General features: G+C 48.7%; 1 protein-coding gene across 7 annotated transcripts in view; it reads right to left on the reverse strand.

Moving 5' to 3' along the window:
• Positions 1–13,670: 13,670 nt before the first annotated feature.
• GPSM1 (G protein signaling modulator 1) overlaps positions 13,671–20,049 on the reverse strand; it is a 324,213-nt gene continuing 317,834 nt past the window's right edge. For all 7 annotated transcript variants that reach the window (XM_068249096.1, XM_068249099.1, XM_068249094.1 and 4 more), the window contains one exon: positions 13,671–14,137. In XM_068249096.1, the coding sequence (XP_068105197.1) occupies positions 13,943–14,137 (195 nt within the window). In that variant the 3' untranslated portion in view covers positions 13,671–13,942. The remainder of the gene's footprint in view (positions 14,138–20,049) is intronic.

Here is a 20,049-nt window from a genome sequence, read left to right on the forward strand (position 1 = left end):
TCTCGTCAGGGTCACAGACAGCAATAAAAACCACCAGGGAGTCAGACTCCACCCGACTCTGCATACAGATTGATCCCCCACCCCCTTGAATGTAACTCCTCCTTTCAAGACATCGTGTAAAATATACACCCCATAAAATGCATGCATAGCATTTTAGGGCTTTTAAAGGAAACCAGAGACCAATAAAAACATTTTTATACATATTTTGTATTATTTTTTTTAATTGGTTTCTGGTACACTTTAAGAAGGAAGTTCGCAATGGCAGCCTCCATGTTCCCTTTTCTTAGGATTTAGCAAATCTCTGGGCCAATCTGAAACTAAGAAAAGCGTGCAGAGAGTAATCCTCCAACTCGCCTCTCCACTGACGCCTCTGATGTCTTTCAGGCCCCTCATAATGCATCTACTATGGAGCTCTGGATGCTCCGCCTCTTCTGTAATCCGACCCTCCTCTCCTCCCCTAACAGGCGGTACCGCGAGGGGAAGAAGTATTTGATCCCCTGCTGATTTTGCTCGTTTGCCCTCTGACTAAGAAATGCCCCGTCTATAATTGTAATGGACGGCTTATTGTAACTGCGAGAGACAGAATTATAACAAAAGACCCCCTCAATAACCCAGCGCCCCAAAATCAGAGCTTGATCTGCACTGTAATGAGGGGAAAAAAGTATTCAATCCCCTATTAAAAGATCACCTTCAGCTCCCTCCACAGATTTTCTATTGGATTTAGGTCGGGCGACTGGCGAGGCCACTCCCTGTGCTTCTTCCTGAGCCATTCCTCAGTTGCCTTGTCCAGGCGTTTTGGGTCATTGTCATGCTGGAGTACCCATCTATGACCCATCTCCAATGCCCTGGCTGAGGAAGGAGGAGAGCACCCAAGGTCTGGTGGTACATGGCCTGTCCATTGTCCCTACAATGCAGTGAAGGTGTCCTGTACCCTTAGCAGAAAAACACCCCCAAAGTATAATTTGTCCACCTCCATGTGTGATGTTTGGGATGGTGTTCTTGGGTCACAGCCAGCATTCATTCTCCTCCTCCAAACACAGCGAGGTGATTGGCTGCCAACCCCCCCCCCCCAAATCTGCTTTGTGTCACGTGACATCTTTGCTGGGTTCCCAATCTCAGCTCTGTACCTGCATACAGTGCAGACACCTGGGAGTCTTGCTGGTTGATAGGGGATAAAATACTTCACTCATTACAATGCACATCAAGCTCTGACTTTGGGGCGCAGGGCTTTTGAGGGTGTTTTGTTGTTATTCTGTCTCTCATAGCTACAATTATCCAACAATGGCAATTATAGACTGGTCATTTCTTAGTCGAAGGGCAAACGGGCAAAATCAGCAGGGTTTTCCCTCATTGTATGATCAGACAACCGGGGACCACTGGCAGCCTCATCAGAGAGTGTTATGAGAGGACAGATGACCACCGAGAGCCTTGGGGAGGGAAGGGAGTAAGAAGAGACCTCAAAGAGCCTCAGGAGGGAGGCGAGTATGATGGGGACTGGGAATATTGAGAACGTCAGGAGAAAGGGAAGGCTGATGAAAGAAGCAGGAAGTCCCAGGGGAGAGGTGAGTATGATGAGAGGACTAGGGAATATAGGCAGCCTAAGGGGAGGTGAGTATGGAGAGGAGACCAGGCACAATTGAGAACCTCAGGGGTGAGAGGAGTAGGGTGAGAGGACTGGGATCATTTAGGAGCTGGTGAGAGAGGACTGGAGTCAGTTAGGAGCTGGTGAGAGAGGACTGGAGTCAATTAGGAGCTGGGGAGATGTGGGTATGGTGAGAGGACTGGAGTCAGTTAAGAGCTTGGCCGAGGTGGGTATGATGAGAGGGCTGGGGTCAGTTAAGAGCTGAGGAGAGGTGAGTATGGTGAGAGGGCTGGGGTCAGTTAGGAGCTGGGGAGAGGTGAGTATGGTGAGAGGACTGGGATCATGTAGGAGCTGGTGAGAGAGGACTGGAGTCAGTTAGGAGCTGGGGAGATGTGAGTATGGTGAGAGGGCTGGAGTCAGTTAGAAGCTGAGGAGAGGTGGGTATGATGAGAGGACTGGAGTCAGTTAGGAGAGGTAAGTATGATGAGAGGACTGGAGTCAGTTAAGAGCTGAGGAGAGGTGAGTATGATGAGAGGACTGGAGTCAGTTAAGAGCTGAGGAGAGGTGAGTATGATGAGAGGACTGGAGTCAGTTAAGAGCTGAGGAGAGGTAAGTATGATGAGAGGACTGGAGTCAGTTAGGAGCTGAGAAGAGGTGAGTATGATGAGAGGGCTGGGGTCAATTAAGAGCTGAGGAGAGGTGAGTATGATGAGAGGACTGGAGTCAGTTAGGAGCTGGGGAGAGGTGAGTATGGTGAGAGGACTGGAGTCAGTTAGGAGCTGGGGAGAGGTGAGTATGATGAGAGGACTGGGATCATTTAGGAGCTGAGGAGAGGTGAGTATGATGAGGGGACTGGGGTCAGTTAGGAGCTGAGGAGAGGTGAGTATGATGAGAGGACTGGGATCATTTAGGAGCTGGGAAGAGGTGAGTATGATGAGAGGGCTGGGGTCAGTTAAGAGCTGAGGAGAGGTGAGTATGGTGAGAGGGCTGGAGTCAGTTAAGAGCTGGGGAGAGGTGAGTATGATGAGGGGACTGGAGTCAGTTAGGAGCTGGGGAGAGGTGAGTATGATGAGGTGAGTGGAGTCAGTTAAGAGCTGGGGAGAGGTGAGTATGATGAGGGGACTGGAGTCAGTTAGGAGCTGGGGAGAGGTGAGTATGGTGAGAGGACTGGAGTCAGTTAGGAGCTGGGGAGAGGTGAGTATGATGAGGGGACTGGGGTCAGTTAGAAGCTGAGGAGAGGCGAGTATGATGAGAGGACTGGGGTCAGTTAGGAGCTGAGGAGAGGTGAGTATGGTGAGAGGGCTGGAGTCAGTTAGGAGCTGGGGAGAGGTGAGTATGATGAGAGGACTGGGATCATTTAGGAGCTGAGGAGAGGTGCGTATGATGAGGGGACTGGGGTCAGTTAGAAGCTGAGGAGAGGTGAGTATGATGAGAGAACTGGAGTCAGTTAGGAGCTGAGGAGAGGTGAGTATGATGAGAGGACTGGAGTCAGTTAGGAGCTGAGGAGAGGTGAGTATGATGAGGGGACTGGGGTCAGTTAGGAGCTGAGGAGAGGTGAGTATGATGAGAGGACTGGAGTCAGTTAGGAGCTGAGGAGAGGTGAGTATGATGAGAGGACTGGGGTCAGTTAGGAGCTGGGGAGAGGTGAGTATGGTGAGAGGACTGGAGTCAGTTAGGAGCTGGGGAGAGGTGAGTATGATGAGGGGACGGGAGTCAGTTAGGAGCTGAGGAGAGGTGAGTATGATGAGAGGACTGGAGTCAGTTAGGAGCTGAGGAGAGGTGAGTATGATGAGAGGACTGGGGTCAGTTAGGAGCTGGGGAGAGGTGAGTATGGTGAGAGGACTGGAGTCAGTTAGGAGCTGGGGAGAGGTGAGTATGATGAGGGGACGGGAGTCAGTTAGGAGCTGAGGAGAGGTAAGTATGATGAGGGGACTGGAGTCAGTTAGGAGCTGAGGAGAGGTGAGTATGATGAGAGGACTGGAGTCAGTTAGGAGCTGAGGAGAGGTGAGTATGATGAGAGGACTGGGGTCAGTTAGGAGCTGGGGAGAGGTGAGTATGGTGAGAGGACTGGAGTCAGTTAGGAGCTGAGGAGAGGTGAGTATGATGAGAGGACTGGGGTCAGTTAGGAGCTGGGGAGAGGTGAGTTTGATGAGAGGACTGGGGTCAGTTAGGAGCTGGGGAGAGGTGAGTATGATGAGAGGACTGGGGTCAGTTAGGAGCTGGGGAGAGGTGAGTATGGTGAGAGGACTGGAGTCAGTTAGGAGCTGAGGAGAGGTGAGTATGATGAGAGGACTGGGGTCAGTTAGGAGCTGGGGAGAGGTGAGTATGATGAGAGGACTGGGGTCAGTTAGGAGCTGGGGAGAGGTGAGTTTGATGAGAGGACTGGGGTCAGTTAGGAGCTGGGGAGAGGTGAGTATGGTGAGAGGACTGGAGTCAGTGAAGAGCTGGGCAGAGGTGAGTATGATGAGAGGACTGGGGTCAGTTAGGAGCTGAGGAGAGGTGAGTATGATGAGAGGACTGGAGTCAGTTAGGAGCTGAGGAGAGGTAAGTATGATGAGGGGACTGGGGTCAGTTAGAAGCTGAGGAGAGGTGAGTATGATGAGGGGACTGGGGTCAGTTAGGAGCTGAGGAGAGGTGAGTATGATGAGAGGACTGGAGTCAGTTAGGAGCTGAGGAGAGGTAAGTATGATGAGGGGACTGGGGTCAGTTAGAAGCTGAGGAGAGGTGAGTATGATGAGGGGACTGGGGTCAGTTAGGAGCTGAGGAGAGGTGAGTATGATGAGAGGACTGGGGTCAGTTAGGAGCTGGGGAGAGGTGAGTATGATGAGGGGACTGGAGTCAGTTAGGAGCTGAGGAGAGGTGAGTATGGTGAGAGGGCTGGAGTCAGTTAGGAGCTGAGGAGAGGTGAGTATGATGAGAGGACTGGAGTCAGTTAGGAGCTGGGGAGAGGTGAGTATGGTGAGAGGGCTGGAGTCAGTTAGGATCCGAGGAGAGGTGAGTATGATGAGGGGACTGGAGTCAGTTAGGAGCTGAGGAGAGGTGAGTATGATGAGAGGACTGGAGTCAGTTAGGAGCTGAGGAGAGGTGAGTATGATGAGAGGGCTGGGGTCAGTTAGGAGCTGGGGAGAGGTGAGTATGGTGAGAGGGCTGGAGTCAGTTAGGATCCGAGGAGAGGTGAGTATGGTGAGAGGACTGGAGTCAGTTAGGAGCTGAGGAGAGGTGAGTATGATGAGAGGACTGGAGTCAGTTAGGAGCTGAGGAGAGGTGAGTATGATGAGGGGACTGGGGTCAGTTAGGAGCTGAGGAGAGGTGAGTATGATGAGGGGACTGGAGTCAGTTAGGAGCTGAGGAGAGGTGAGTATGATGAGAGGACTGGAGTCAGTTAGGAGCTGGGGAGAGGTGAGTATGATGAGAGGACTGGGATCATTTAGGAGCTGAGGAGAGGTGCGTATGATGAGGGGACTGGGGTCAGTTAGAAGCTGAGGAGAGGCGAGTATGATGAGAGGACTGGGGTCAGTTAGGAGCTGAGGAGAGGCGAGTATGATGAGAGGACTGGGGTCAGTTAGGAGCTGGGGAGAGGTGAGTATGGTGAGAGGACTGGGATCATTTAGGAGCTGAGGAGAGGTGAGTATGATGAGAGGACTGGGGTCAGTTAGGAGCTGGGGAGAGGTGAGTATGATGAGAGGACTGAAGTCAGTTAGGAGCTGAGGAGAGGTGAGTATGATGAGGGGACTGGAGGCAGTTAGGAGCTGAGGAGAGGTGAGTATGGTGAGAGGACTGGAGTCAGTTAGGAGCTGAGGAGAGGTGAGTATGATGAGGGGACTGGAGTCAGTTAGGATCCGAGGAGAGGTGAGTATGATGAGGGGACTGGAGTCAGTTAGGAGCTGAGGAGAGGTGAGTATGATGAGAGGACTGGAGTCAGTTAGGAGCTGGGGAGAGGTGAGTATGATGAGAGGACTGGGGTCAGTTAGGAGCTGGGGAGAGGTGAGTATGGTGAGAGGACTGGGATCATTTAGGAGCTGAGGAGAGGTGAGTATGATGAGAGGACTGGGGTCAGTTAGGAGCTGGGGAGAGGTGAGTATGGTGAGAGGACTGGAGTCAGTTAGGAGCTGGGGAGAGGTAAGTATGATGAGAGGACTGGGGTCAGTTAGGAGCTGGGGAGAGGTGAGTATGGTGAGAGGACTGGAGTCAGTTAGGAGCTGGGGAGAGGTAAGTATGATGAGAGGACTGGGGTCAGTTAGGAGCTGGGGAGAGGTGAGTATGGTGAGAGGACTGGAGTCAGTTAAGAGCTGGGCCGAGGTGGGTATGATGAGAGGGCTGGGGTCAGTTAAGAGCTGAGGAGAGGTGAGTATGATGAGAGGACTGGGGTCAGTTAGGAGCTGGGGAGAGGTGAGTATGGTGAGAGGACTGGAGTCAGTTAGGAGCTGGGGAGAGGTAAGTATGATGAGAGGACTGGGGTCAGTTAGGAGCTGGGGAGAGGTGAGTATGGTGAGAGGACTGGAGTCAGTTAGGAGCTGGGGAGAGGTAAGTATGATGAGAGGACTGGGGTCAGTTAGGAGCTGGGGAGAGGTGAGTATGGTGAGAGGACTGGAGTCAGTTAAGAGCTGGGCCGAGGTGGGTATGATGAGAGGGCTGGGGTCAGTTAAGAGCTGAGGAGAGGTGAGTATGATGAGAGGACTGGAGTCAGTTAAGAGCTGAGGAGAGGTGAGTATGATGAGAGAACTGGAGTCAGTTAGGAGCTGAGGAGAGGTGAGTATGATGAGAGGACTGGTGTCAGTTAAGAGCTGAGGAGAGGTGAGTATGATGAGAGAACTGGAGTCAGTTAGGAGCTGAGGAGAGGTGAGTATGATGAGAGGACTGGTGTCAGTTAAGAGCTGGGCCGAGGTGGGTATGATGAGAGGGCTGGGGTCAGTTAAGAGCTGAGGAGAGGTGAGTATGATGAGAGGGCTGGAGTCAGTTAAGAGCTGAGGAGAGGTGAGTATGATGAGAGGACTGGGGTCAGTTAGGAGCTGGGGAGAGGTGAGTATGGTGAGAGGACTGGAGTCAGTTAGGAGCTGGGGAGAGGTGAGTATGATGAGGGGACTGGGGTCAGTTAGGAGCTGGGGAGAGGTGAGTATGGTGAGAGGACTGGTGTCAGTTAAGAGCTGGGCCGAGGTGGGTATGATGAGAGGGCTGGGGTCAGTTAAGAGCTGAGGAGAGGTGAGTATGGTGAGAGGACTGGAGTCAGTTAGGAGCTGGGAAGAGGTGAGTATGATGAGAGGGCTGGGGTCAGTTAAGAGCTGAGGAGAGGTGAGTATGGTGAGAGGGCTGGAGTCAGTTAGGAGCTGAGGAGAGGTGAGTATGGTGAGAGGGCTGGAGTCAGTTAGGAGCTGAGGAGAGGTGAGTATGGTGAGAGGGCTGGAGTCAGTTAGGAGCTGAGGAGAGGTGAGTATGGTGAGAGGGCTGGAGTCAGTTAGAAGCTGAGGAGAGGTGAGTATGGTGAGAGGACTGGAGTCAGTTAGGAGCTGAGGAGAGGTGAGTATGGTGAGAGGGCTGGAGTCAGTTAGGAGCTGAGGAGAGGTGAGTATGGTGAGAGGGCTGGAGTCAGTTAGGAGCTGAGGAGAGGTGAGTATGGTGAGAGGGCTGGAGTCAGTTAGGAGCTGAGGAGAGGTGAGTATGATGAGGGGACTGGAGTCAGTTAGGAGCTGGGGAGAGGTGAGTATGGTGAGAGGACTGGAGTCAGTTAGGAGCTGGGGAGAGGTGAGTATGATGAGGGGACTGGGGTCAGTTAGGAGCTGAGGAGAGGTGAGTATGATGAGAGGACTGGAGTCAGTTAGGAGCTGAGGAGAGGTGAGTATGGTGAGAGGGCTGGAGTCAGTTAGGAGCTGAGGAGAGGTGAGTATGGTGAGAGGGCTGGAGTCAGTTAGGAGCTGAGGAGAGGTGAGTATGGTGAGAGGGCTGGAGTCAGTTAGGAGCTGAGGAGAGGTGAGTATGGTGAGAGGGCTGGAGTCAGTTAGGAGCTGAGGAGAGGTGAGTATGGTGAGAGGGCTGGAGTCAGTTAGAAGCTGAGGAGAGGTGAGTATGGTGAGAGGACTGGAGTCAGTAAGGAGCTGAGGAGAGGTGAGTATGGTGAGAGGGCTGGAGTCAGTTAGGAGCTGAGGAGAGGTGAGTATGATGAGGTGAGTGGAGTCAGTTAAGAGCTGGGGAGATGGGAGAACTATGCTTTCCACTTACACATTTTTATATAATTCCCAGATTCTGTATGACCATCCATCATCTCTGGATTGCCATAAGAGGAGTTATCCACATATGGGCGGAGTCATACATCATGTAGGCGGAGTTATACAACATATGGGCAGAGCTATACATCATGTAGGCGGAGTTATACACTATTTGGGCGGAGTCATACATCATGTAGGTGGAGTTATACCCCACACGGATAGGCCCTTTAAAATCTCTAAACATTAAATTTAAATGTCACAACACCACCATGTCAGCCGTGATATGCAGGGAATTAGTTAATCCATAGATTTATCCTATAGTCCCAGTCTGTGGCTGCACAGGATTATCCGCCTGTAACCAATAGTGGCATCTCAGTACTGTAATAATAATAATAACAACAATATAGAACGGAGATTTATACAAATCTATATTCAATTCAACCTAAAATGTACCAGTTAAAAGGCTAAGAAAAGAACTTTTAGGAACCAAAAATACTGTTAGAAATGTACAAATTATCTCTAGAAATACAATAAATAGGTAGAAATTCTGAGTTCCTGTCCTGTCGCTACACGCACTGTGCACAATATGGAAACTCCTCCCTCTGCAGGCTCCGCCCGGCACAGGCTCCACCCTGCGCAGGCTCCACCCTGCGAAGGCTCGCCAAGTTCCTATGCCCTAACTGCTACAATGGGGAAGGGAGAGCTAGGTAAAACTACAAGTACCAGCGTGCCCACCACTTGTTGAAGCATGCTGGTACTTTTAGTTCCTCCCAGGTAGGAGAGCCACAAGTTGCCGGTCCAAATGATTACAATTATCGACCCTTGCCCTCTGTCGCTATGGTGACCGAGATGCCAGTATCTCGCCCATAAGGAGGGTTCTCTGGTTATATAGACACTGCAGATCAGCATTTCAGGGAGTTAAGCCATTCATTGCATTAATTGACCAATGAGAAGGCTTAAAAGGTCTAAGGGGAGGGATTTCCTCCTGACAGTGGGAGTCTTCCTCCTGGTACTTCCATCAGTATTTTCTTAGGCTGGCAGCACACTTGTCTGTGCAGAAAACCCTGACTTTTATGGCATGTGCATTACTGCGGTTTTTATTTTCAATGCGTTTGCGTTTTTCATGCATTTCCATTTTGCGTTTTTTAATAAATATTCATCTTCAGTGAGTGAAAAAATTAAATGATTTCCCTTTTTTTCCCTCAAAAACACAAGCGAATAGTGTGCGTTTTTGATTTCCTATAAGAAAGCACGTGCATGCAAATCGCAAACAGTAGGCCGGAAGAACTAGCTGTGCGATTTTAAAACACAAATAAAATTGCAGTGCAAACCACATAGTAATACGATTTTTGTGTGGCCCATCGAATCGGATGGTCAATCATCCGCCAAGTCGCATGAGGTATGGCCACCTTAAAGGGGCACTACAGCGAAAAACTGTAAAATTTAAAATATGTGCAAACATATACAATTAAGAAGTAAATTTTTTTCCAGAGTAAAATGAGCCATAAATTACATTTCTCCTATGTTGCTGTCACTTACAGTAGGTAATAAAAATCTGACAGAAGTGACAGGTTTTGGACTAGTCCATCTCTTCACATTTTACATTTCTCTTTTACATTTTACAGTTTTTCACTGTAGTGCCTCTTGGGCCCTTTTCCACTAGAGCGATTGTGATTGCTGAATCGCAAAATCGCAAATCGCTAGTGATTTTTAAATCGCTAGAGTTGTTACTTTATCATAGAAATCATGAGAAGTATTTTCCACTACAGTGATTCGATTTGGAAATCGCTAATCGCAAATCGCAATCGCTTGCTGGAGTGATTTTTACAATGATAATGCAATGCAAATGAAAATCACAAATCGCAATCGCATAACAGAATTAATGAAAAATCGCAATCGCTGGCGTTTGTGATTTGTGATTGCGATTGCTAGTGGAAAAGGGCCCTTTAAGACTGCTGGCTGGAACATGTCACCCCCAATGTGTGAGAAGCCTAGAATGGAAGCTGAATGTGCGAATCTGTTCAGCGTTGCTGGGCCAAGAACTGGCGTTCGGCCCGGCAATCAGAAGGACCTGCTGAACGCACGGGAGGTTTGATTTATAGATTAATGGCAGATTCTGCTCACAGGAGAGTATGAAGCCGAAGACATTTGCAGGTCATCAAATCTACGTGTCCAGAAAGCTCTAGAGCTCTTTAAATGGAATCTGAAGTGAGAGGTATGTGGAGGCTGCCATATCTATTTCCTTTTAAGCAATACCAGTTGCCTGGCTGTCCTGCTGATCTTCTGCCTTTAATACATTCAGCCATGGACCCTGAACAAGCATGCAGCAGATCAGGTGCTCTGACTGAAGTGTGACTAGATTAGCTGCAAGCTTGTTTCTGGTGTTTTTCAGACACTACTGCAGCCAAAGAGATCAGCAGGGCTTCCAGGCAACTGGTATTGTTTAAAAGGAAATAAAACAATTGCAACCTTTATATAATTCTCGCTTCAGATTCCCAGCTGTAGACGTCCGCCAGATCTATGAGAATATAAAGCAATGATCTGCATGGTGTCACCCGCTGTCCTGTACCGGTGCATTGTGGGTCTTGCTTTTTGGACACGTGGAAGTGATTGCTTGCAAATACCTTTAGTTTTGAGAAAGACTTAGGCCAGGGGCCCGCTAGAAATCTCAATCGCTTAAGCGCTTTTGTAGCATTTTTTTCAGCGTTTTCCGGAACAATTTCTGCCGATTTTAAAGCATTTTTGAATTTTGAGCTCGTGATTTGTATAGAGATTTGCGATTTTCACTAGAGCAAAGCTTTATGGGTACAGCAAGCGGTTCTGAGTAGTAAAAACACTGCAAAATCACTTTTGTATGGCAGTCGAAAAGCGATTATTTTGCGATCCTATATTGAAGCGCAACCGCTCCAAAACTGTTGCAGAATCTGCAAATGCGATTTTGGGAGACCGCGATCGCTGCTGTAGGGTCACCTCCATTGACTTTCATTACCCTGGCGCTTTTGGATTTGCCGCGATTCTAGAACACTGCTGAACACACGGCGGTGGGGCCCGGGTTCATGTTATGCGGTCATGTACTGAACTCCGCCTGAACTGTTTCCTGTGAATGTTGGGCGGAGTCGTTCCTCCACATTCATCCGGCAATAAAAACCTGACTGAGATCTGTGTTTGCACAGGAAACGTTTCATTTAGTCATTTACTCCTCACGCTCGGTAACCACGGCTGCTGAGTCACCATAGCAACAACTGACCCCGCCAGGAAGAAGCTTTTTCTATAACTTGTGCCGGCAGTCACAATATCCCTTTGTCTGCCATCTGTGCGCGGCGTGCCAGTAGGGGGCATCTTGTGGCTGCTGGCAGCGGCGAGGCCTCATTCACTGCATGGCGGAATCTAGGTCAGCACCTCCCCCTAACTCCCCGCTGTGTCCTGTGTATTATTGCTGGACCTGTTAACCCTTTCTCTCCTGGCCAGGCCTAACGCCACGTCTCTCCCGCCGTCATACAAAACGTTGCTCCGCCTACATACGCAATCACATCGTGCTGCTCATTATCGCTTCCATGTTTCCCTCAGATGAGGTCATCTGATCAGTTTTTTTTACGATCGAATTGTATAGAAAACTTCTATGGTCGGTTGGAATACAGAATTTTATCAATCGGAATGCTGGATTTTACGATCGTATCTGAAGAGAGAACGTTCCCAAATCTTCCCGTTTATGGGAACAATCGATAATCACCTTCTGGTGACTAATGATCCGGCAATTCTGATCAAATAATCGTATCTGTGGAGAAAATTGTTCCACTAATGGGCACCTTAAGGTGGAGGTTTGCTGGTGTCATTCTTAAAGGGGCCATTACCATGAAAATATGGACGTTCTGCTTCCTCCGGAATCATTGATGTAATGGCAGCAGGATAACATTAGAGATGGTCGGTGAGATGCTAATATTTCTGAGTTGATGCAAATGTCATGATCATTTTATGCAGCTTTGAAAGAGACCACTCAAATGAACTGATTGTGACTGGACTCGTTGCAGGACGCATACAATTTGCATGCAAGGAGGTATTCGCATCTTGTTGACCATCTATGGTCTTCTGTTTATGACGCAATGTATGCACTGCAGAGGTACTATCAAACTGCCACCAATTCTCACCGCAGTGATCTGATATGACCCATACCACTCACAAGATTTACTAAACCTGGGTTTGCTCAATCACGTTTGCTGTCACTTTTTTCTCTTTTTTTAAAGCAGAAGCCCTGATTTACTGACAGGTCCCTGGCCACTGGATGGGGATTCCCCTGTTTATTCGGTCTCTTCTATCTGACAAGACACCCGGAAACTGTTGTATCCCTCCCCCCATATGGGCTGTATTGATTGATCACATTCCTGCCCCTCTGTCCCCAGCTCCTCCCACATTCTGCAGCAGTGGGAGTGAGATTCATGATGGTTGTGGTTAGGGGACGAGCTTCGGTCCAGGAATCCATCATAGCAACGCCTAACCAACCTGTACATCCCAACCAATCAGGGGCCAGCTTTAACTGCTCTGAAGCCCCTTGCATTGATTGGTTGCCTAGAGTTTCTTCTCAGAATTCAACTCCACCCGAAACGTTTATTTCAACTTTGGATATTTGTGGAGGAAGGGATACAATCTCTATGGTTTTTATTGCTGTCTGTGTCCCTTTTAGCATAATATGGGGTCACAGAGGAGCCTCAGGGGCCACCAGCACAAGAGCTGATAAATCACCCCAGTAAGGAGATGCAGGCAGCAGTAAAAACAATTCTGACTCCCCAACACGATCCAAAATTTAAAAAAGCCCCGTGGTACTTTAGGCTAAGGCTTGGGAGAAAGCTGAAGGCCTCAGACAAAGACTGACGTTGTTGGGCATTGTGGCTCCTCAAAAAATAACCTGTTCGGGCCCATTCTAGATCATTCAAGCTCTGTCATTGTGCAGAAAGTTTGGGGTGCAGAAGGGTCTTGAAAATCCAAAAAGAACGTGGAAAAACCAGCATAGAAAATGGACTTATTGCCGTTCAGTGAGTAAGGCCTCTGTTGTTTGGTCCCGTGATTCCAGCTGTTCTGACCTAACTCTTAAAAACTGAACAAGAATCCTCTCAAATCCTCTCTCCAAGAACTGATCACAAGTCCTCTCAATAACTGAACAAGACCCCCTCAAATCATTTTTCTACAAACTCATACCATGTCTTTGCAAGAACTGAACAAAACCCCTCCCAAAAACTAATTAAAAGAACTCATCACAAGTCCTCAACAAGACTCCTCTCAAAAACCCCTCCTAGAACTCATACCAAGTCCTCGCAAGAACTGAACAAAATACCTTGCAAAAACGAACCCTAAGAACTCATGACAGGACTCCTCTCAAAACCTCTCTCCAAGAACTCACCACAAGTCCTCGCAAGAACTAAACAAAACACCTTGCAAAAACGAACCCCAAGAACTCATCGCAAGTACTCAAGACACCTTTTAAAAACCCACTCCAAGAACTCATCGCGAGTCCTCACAAGAACTCAATGAGACATCTCTTAAAGATGTACTCCAAGAGGTCATCACAAGTCTTTGCAAGTACTCAACAAGAATCCTCTCAAAAACTCACTAAAACACATTGCAAGACCTCGCAGGAAACTTGAAGGACTCAAATGAACTCTTTTGTAGATCTCATAGCAAGAGCTCAACTCCTTTCATAAACCCATTGTAAGAAATCCTCATAGGTTCTCGGAAGAATTTGGTGTAACACCTCCCAAGAACTCCTTGCAACTTATGTAGAACTTGGCGTAACTCCTCTCCAGAGCTCAGTGTAACTTCTTGCAAGTTCTCATTGCCTCGACTTGTAAATAATCATCTCCTCAAGACTATCATCCTTCTGAAAACTGCAGCTCATAGAAATTTTTTTCTTTTTTACTTAAATAGGCTAAAAAAGCGTCTTATTAAAAGAAAACCCCAGACGTCCATTTTGTCACTAATCGGCTTAAGAGACTTGGGTGTGTCACATTACATAGGATGAACGCTCCCTGTTGGACGGCTAGGCCTCGGCTACGCAGGTACATTAAATTCTAACAGTAATAGGCGTGTCCTCGGCTTCCAGGTACGACACAGAGATGAAACTGTTGTCTTCAGAAGGGCCGGGTGTCTCTCCGGACAGAAGAGCTGGCGCTTAGCTGTTGCTGGGTCTCCTCTGATTATCGTGGTGTTCACTGTCCTCCTGATTGGAAGGGAGGTCCACTCTTTGTTCATCCATCCTCTTGGCCTGGACCCTCTGAATGAGGCTGAAGAAGTCCTCATCGGGCATGGTGGGACCCCGGGGCATGGAGTCTGGTGGGGCACATCTTTGGTCGTCTATTCGGGAAGACTAGGAGAAAGGAAGGGAATGTAAACATTGGCATGAACTCGCATGAAATAGATATTAAGCCAAAAATGTAGGATTTGTTATACAGGATCTTCTCAAAAAATTAGCATACTGTGATAAAGTTCATTATTTTCTGTAATGTACTGATAAACATTAGACTTTCATATATTTTAGATTCATTACACACAACTGAAGTAGTTCCAAGCCTTTTATTGTTTTAATATTGATGATTTTGGCATACAGCTCATGAAAACCCAAATTTCCTATCTCAAAAAATTAGCATATTTCATCTGACCAATAAAAGAAAAGTGTTTTCAAAACAAAAAAAGCCAACCTTCAAATAATTATGTTCAGTTATGCACTCTATACTTGGTCGGGATTCCTTTTGCAGAAATGACTGCTTCAATGCGGCGTGGCATGGAGGCAATCAGCCTGTGGCACTGCTCAGGTGTTATGGAGGCCCAGGATGCTTCGATATCGGCCTTAAGCTCATCCAGAGTGTTGGGTCTTGCGTCTCTCAACTTTCTCTTCACAATATCCCACAGATTCTCTATGGGGTTCAGGTCAGGAGAGTTGGCAGGCCAATTGAGCACAGTAGTACCACGGTCAGTAAACCATTTACCAGTGGTTTTGGCACTGTGAGCAGGTGCCAGGTCGTGCTGAAAAATGAAATCTTCATCTCCATAAAGTTTTTCAGCAGATGGAAGCATGAACCCACTTGTGAACCAGAAACAGCGGCAGAAGCGCCTGCCCTGGGCTACAGAGAAGCAGCACTGGACTGTTGCTCAGTGGTCCAAAGTACTTTTTTCGGATGAAAGAAACTTTTACATGTCATTCGGAAATCAAGGTGCCAGAGTCTGGAGGAAGACTGGGGAGATGGAAATGCCAAAATGCCTGAAGTCCAGTGTCAAGTACCCACAGTCAGTGATGGTCTGGGGTGCCATGTCAGCTGCTGGTGTTGGTCCACTGTGTTTTATCAAGGGCAGAGTCAATGCAGCTAGCTATCAGGAGATTTTGGAGCACTTCATGCTTCCATCTGCTGAAAAGCTTTATGGAGATGAAGGTTTCATTTTTCAGCACGACCTGGCACCTGCTCACAGTGCCAAAACCACTGGTAAATGGTTTACTGACCATGGTATTACTGTGCTCATTTGGCCTGCCAACTCTCCTGACCTGAACCCCATAGAGAATCTGTGGGATATTGTGAAGAGAAAGTTGAGAGACGCAAGACCCAACACTCTGGATTAAGGCCGCTATCGAAGGATCCTGGGCCTCCATAACACCTGAGCAGTGCCACAGGCTGATTGCCTCCATGCCACGCCGCATTGAAGCAGTCATTTCTGCAAAAGGATTCCCGACCAAGTATTGAGTGCATAACTGAACATAATTATTTGAAGGTTGACTTTTTTTGTTTTGAAAACACTTTTCTTTTATTGGTCGGATGAAATATGCTAATTTTTTGAGATAGGAAATTTGGGTTTTCATGAGCTGTATGCCAAAATCATCAATATTAAAACAATAAAAGGCTTAAACTACTTCAGTTGTGTGTATTTGAATCTAAAATATATGAAAGTCTAGTGTTTATCAGTACATTACAGAAAATAATGAACTTTATCACAGTATGCTATTTTTTTGAGAAGATCCTGTATATTTGCCTTTCCAGAACTCACATTTTTTTTTTTAATATCTGCTTCCTCCTCTCCCCACCTAACCTGTGTACCCCCCAACTAACTCAACTGCATTGTAATCTCTCTTTGTTCCCAAACCCAAAATGAACATAAACTTGCATTGCAGTGTTCTACCCAGAATTTTTTTTTCTCTGGGTGTAATGAAAAAGTACCCGGGTGGGGCGCAACCAGGGGAAGGCTGGCAAAACTCAGCTTACAGCATAGGAGGAGGATGAGGAGGCGAGCCGATGACAGCCGGGTGCTCCTTAAAATTAGCCAGGTGGAGCACTCAGCTAAAAGAGCCTGGGGAGAAACACCTGCATTGGGCACTAAAGCACTCATTATGTCATATGTCTGTCAGGCCTTAAAGTGAACCAGAGACGAAGCACCCTCATGTATTTCACCATATATATCAGTGGGAACATTAGAAAAAACACCTACCCTGCTCTCTGTTTCATCCTTCACTGCTCAGCCTGCTCGTTATCAGCCCTGATAAAATCCCTGACTGAGCATTCAGTCTGGCTTTGCTCAGGAACCATTATAGCAGAGTCTGTCTTCTCTGATGTCTTTTCAAGCCCAAGCCTGCCCCCTTCTGGCTCTGCTATAATGACTCAGCTATAATGATTCCTGAGCAAAGCCAGATGAATGCTCAGTGGGGGATTTTATCAGGGCTGATGACAAGCAGGCTGAGCAGAGAAGAATGAAGCAGAGAGCAGGGTAGGTGTTTTCTCTAATGTTCCCACTGATATATATGGTAAATACATGAGGGTGCTTCATCACTGGTTCACTTTAAAGAGGAAATGCAGTAAAAATAATTTAATGAGTAAAATTGCTTTTTTTTTTTTTTTTTTGACAATATTAACTTAGGCCTAGTGCACACCAGAGCGGTTTGGCTGCGTTTTGCAATCCGCTTGCGGATGTGGAAACGCTTGGGTAATGTATTTAACTGGGCTGGTGCACACCAGAGCGGCAGGCGTTTTGCAGAAACGCATACTCCCGGGCTGCTGCAGATTTTGGATTGCGGAGGCGTTTCTGCCTCAATGTAAACTATAGGAAAAATGCAAACCGCTCTGAAAAACGCTAGATCAGAGCGGTTTTGCAGGCGTTTTTGTTACAGTAGCTGTTCAGTAACAGCTTTACTGTAACAATATATCAAATATGATACACCAAAAACGCTTCCCAAAACCGCAAAACGCTAGCTGAAACGCTACAGAAAAAGAAGAAAAAGCGTTTCAAAATCTGCTAGCATTTTGTGGATCTGCTAGCGGTTTTTGGTGTGCACCAGGCCTTATAGATTATTTAGTCATTGTTCCCTCATTGTGAAATCTTTCCTCTCCCTGATTTACATTCTAACATTTATCACTGGTGGTGACATCTTTACTGCTGTCAGGTGATAACTGCAGAATCCTTGTTTATTTAGAGTTCTGAAGCCAGTAAAAATATAACTGCTCTCCCAGAATCCTCTGGGAGGAGAATTCCACATAACTAAACAGCCTAGGCTGTGACATCACTGGGAGGGCGGGGCTACATACCAATATAAAGATATAGAAAGCGTTTCTGATGCTAAAACCAAAATAATTTGTGTAAAAGTAGCCATACTGAATAACTTACTGCATTCTACTGTATTCCACTACCGGGGGCGTAAACTAGAAATCATTGCCCCCCCCCCCCCCCCCGCTTTCTGCACAGGTTAACTGAGAACCAATGTTAGTCAGTTGGCTAGTGCACACTGCAATGTGTTTTCCCCATGCAGATAAGAACAGACAGCAGTGAAGCACTACATGCATTTCTCTATCAATTACATTAGCTTCTGTGATAGAACGTGCATGTTTGCACACATGCAGAAAACACATACAGAAACCCAACGGACGAGCGTGCTCCCAGCCTCAGCTTATTACACTCACTCTGTCCATCTCTGATAGAGCAGAACTGGCTCTGCAGACTCCTCCAGCATCACCACAGTACACAGCACTTGGGGAGGGGTGGAGAGACTGGGGGCGGGGATCTGCAGACTCCTCCAGCATCACTACAGTACACAGCACTTGGGGAGAGGTGGAGAGGCTGGGGGCGGGGCTCTGCAGACTCCTCCAGCATCACTACAGTACACAGCACTTGGGGAGGGGTAGAGAGGCTGGGGGCGGGGCTCTGCAGACTCCTCCAGCATCACTACAGTGCACAGCACTTGGGGAGGGGTAGAGAGGCTGGGGGCGGGGCTCTGCAGACTACTCCAGCATCACTACAGTACACAGCACTTGGGGAGGGGTAGAGAGGCTGGGGGCGGGGCTCTGCAGACTCCTCCAGCATCACTACAGTACACAGCACTTGGGGAGGGGTAGAGAGGCTGGGGGCGGGGCTCTGCAGACTACTCCAGCATCACTACAGTACACAGCACTTGGGGAGGGGTAGAGAGGCTGGGGGCGGGGCTCTGCAGACTCCTCCAGCATCACCACAGTACACAGCACTTGGGGAGGGGTAGAGAGGTTGGGGGCGGGGCTCTGCAGACTCCTCCAGCATCACTACAGTACACAGCACTTGGGGAGGGGTAGAGAGGCTGGGGGCGGGGCTCTGCAGACTACTCCAGCATCACTACAGTACACAGCACTTGAGGAGGGGTAGAGAGGCTGGGGGCGGGACTTTGCAGACTCCTCCAGCATCACTACAGTACACAGCACTTGGGGAGGGGTAGAGAGGTTGGGGGCGGGGCTCTGCAGACTCCTCCAGCATCACTACAGTACACAGCACTTGGGGAGGGGTAGAGAAGCTGGGGGCGGGGCTCTGCAGACTCCTCCAGCATCACTACAGTACACAGCACTTGGGGAGGGGTAGAGAGGCTGGGGGCGGGGCTCTGCAGACTCCTCCAGCATCACTACAGTACACAGCACTTGGGGAGGGGTAGAGAGGTTGGGGGCGGGGCTCTGCAGACTCCTCCAGCATCACTACAGTACACAGCACTTGGGGAGGGGTAGAGAGGCTGGGGGCGGGGCTCTGCAGACTCCTCCAGCATCACTACAGTACACAGCACTTGGGGAGGGGTAGAGAGGCTGGGGGCGGGGCTCTGCAGACTCCTCCAGCATCACTACAGTACACAGCACTTGGGGAGGGGTAGAGAGGTTGGGGGCGGGGCTCTGCAGACTCCTCCAGCATCACTACAGTACACAGCACTTGGGGAGGGGTAGAGAGGTTGGGGGCGGGGCTCTGCAGACTCCTCCAGCATCACTACAGTACACAGCACTTGGGGAGGGGTAGAGAGGTTGGGGGCTGGGTGTTGTACACAAGAGCCTGCGGCACACTGAATAGGAACTGTCTACAAATCTTTGTTTGCAGCACTTTGAAAACTTTGTATGATTCCGCATCAGTGACTGAGCAGATGCAGTCATTAGAAAAACTGCACAGAAAGCATAACGTTTTTTTCTCTCCGTTGCCCTTAGTTGTCAGTCGCTCAGGTCACAGAAAAGAAACTTCTCCCTCTATGGGGCCCTCTGCAGCTTCTGGGCCCCCCTGTGGTTGCATTCCTTGCAGGGTCTATTGTTACGCCCCTGGTCACTACAGGGCCTCTTTAAGGTAGAATCTGTATTCCTAAAACACTGAGGTCACCTGACCTGCGACACAGAATACAAGAGAAGGTCGGGAGTGACGGTGTCAAAGTAGATTTTTTTTGTGTTTTAAGTTGACGGAGTGGAATTAGTGAGTCACTGCGTTGGAGCGCGATAATGAGGACCTGTCTAATAACACTGTGTGTAGTGCTTGTAGACAGATACTGGCAGGCAAATGATAATCCCGGGGGGGATAATGAAAGGGTTACACAGAGAGCCCCTGTAATCTGCTGCTGCAGTGTAATCACCAGATCCCTGACAATGGGAGGAACAATGGGGAATCTGTGTCACCGCAGAGTGCGCTGTCATCCATATTGTCACGCAGGTCGCTGAGCGGCAAAACCAAGATCTCTCGTATGTGAGCTGCGAGATGGCCGGACCCCCGAAAATCTCCATCTACCTCTCACAAGTCTGATTTCTGCCACCCTGCTGGATCGGAGTGCAAGTTTAGTGTCCCCCCCCCCACACTGTCACCCCCTGCCCCCACCCATTGTGTTGCCTTTCCCCCCCCCCACTGTGTCACCTCTGCCCCCCACTGTGCCACCTCCCCCTCCCCCCGCCCACTGTCACCTCTTCACCCACCCCCACCAGGGCTGGGCCAAGGCAGAGGCGAGAGAGGCTCCAGCCTCAGGGCGCAGTGTAGGAGGGGGCACAC

This window comes from Hyperolius riggenbachi, chromosome 8, assembly GCF_040937935.1.
Source record: "Hyperolius riggenbachi isolate aHypRig1 chromosome 8, aHypRig1.pri, whole genome shotgun sequence".
In the NCBI taxonomy this organism is placed as follows: domain Eukaryota; kingdom Metazoa; phylum Chordata; class Amphibia; order Anura; family Hyperoliidae; genus Hyperolius; species Hyperolius riggenbachi.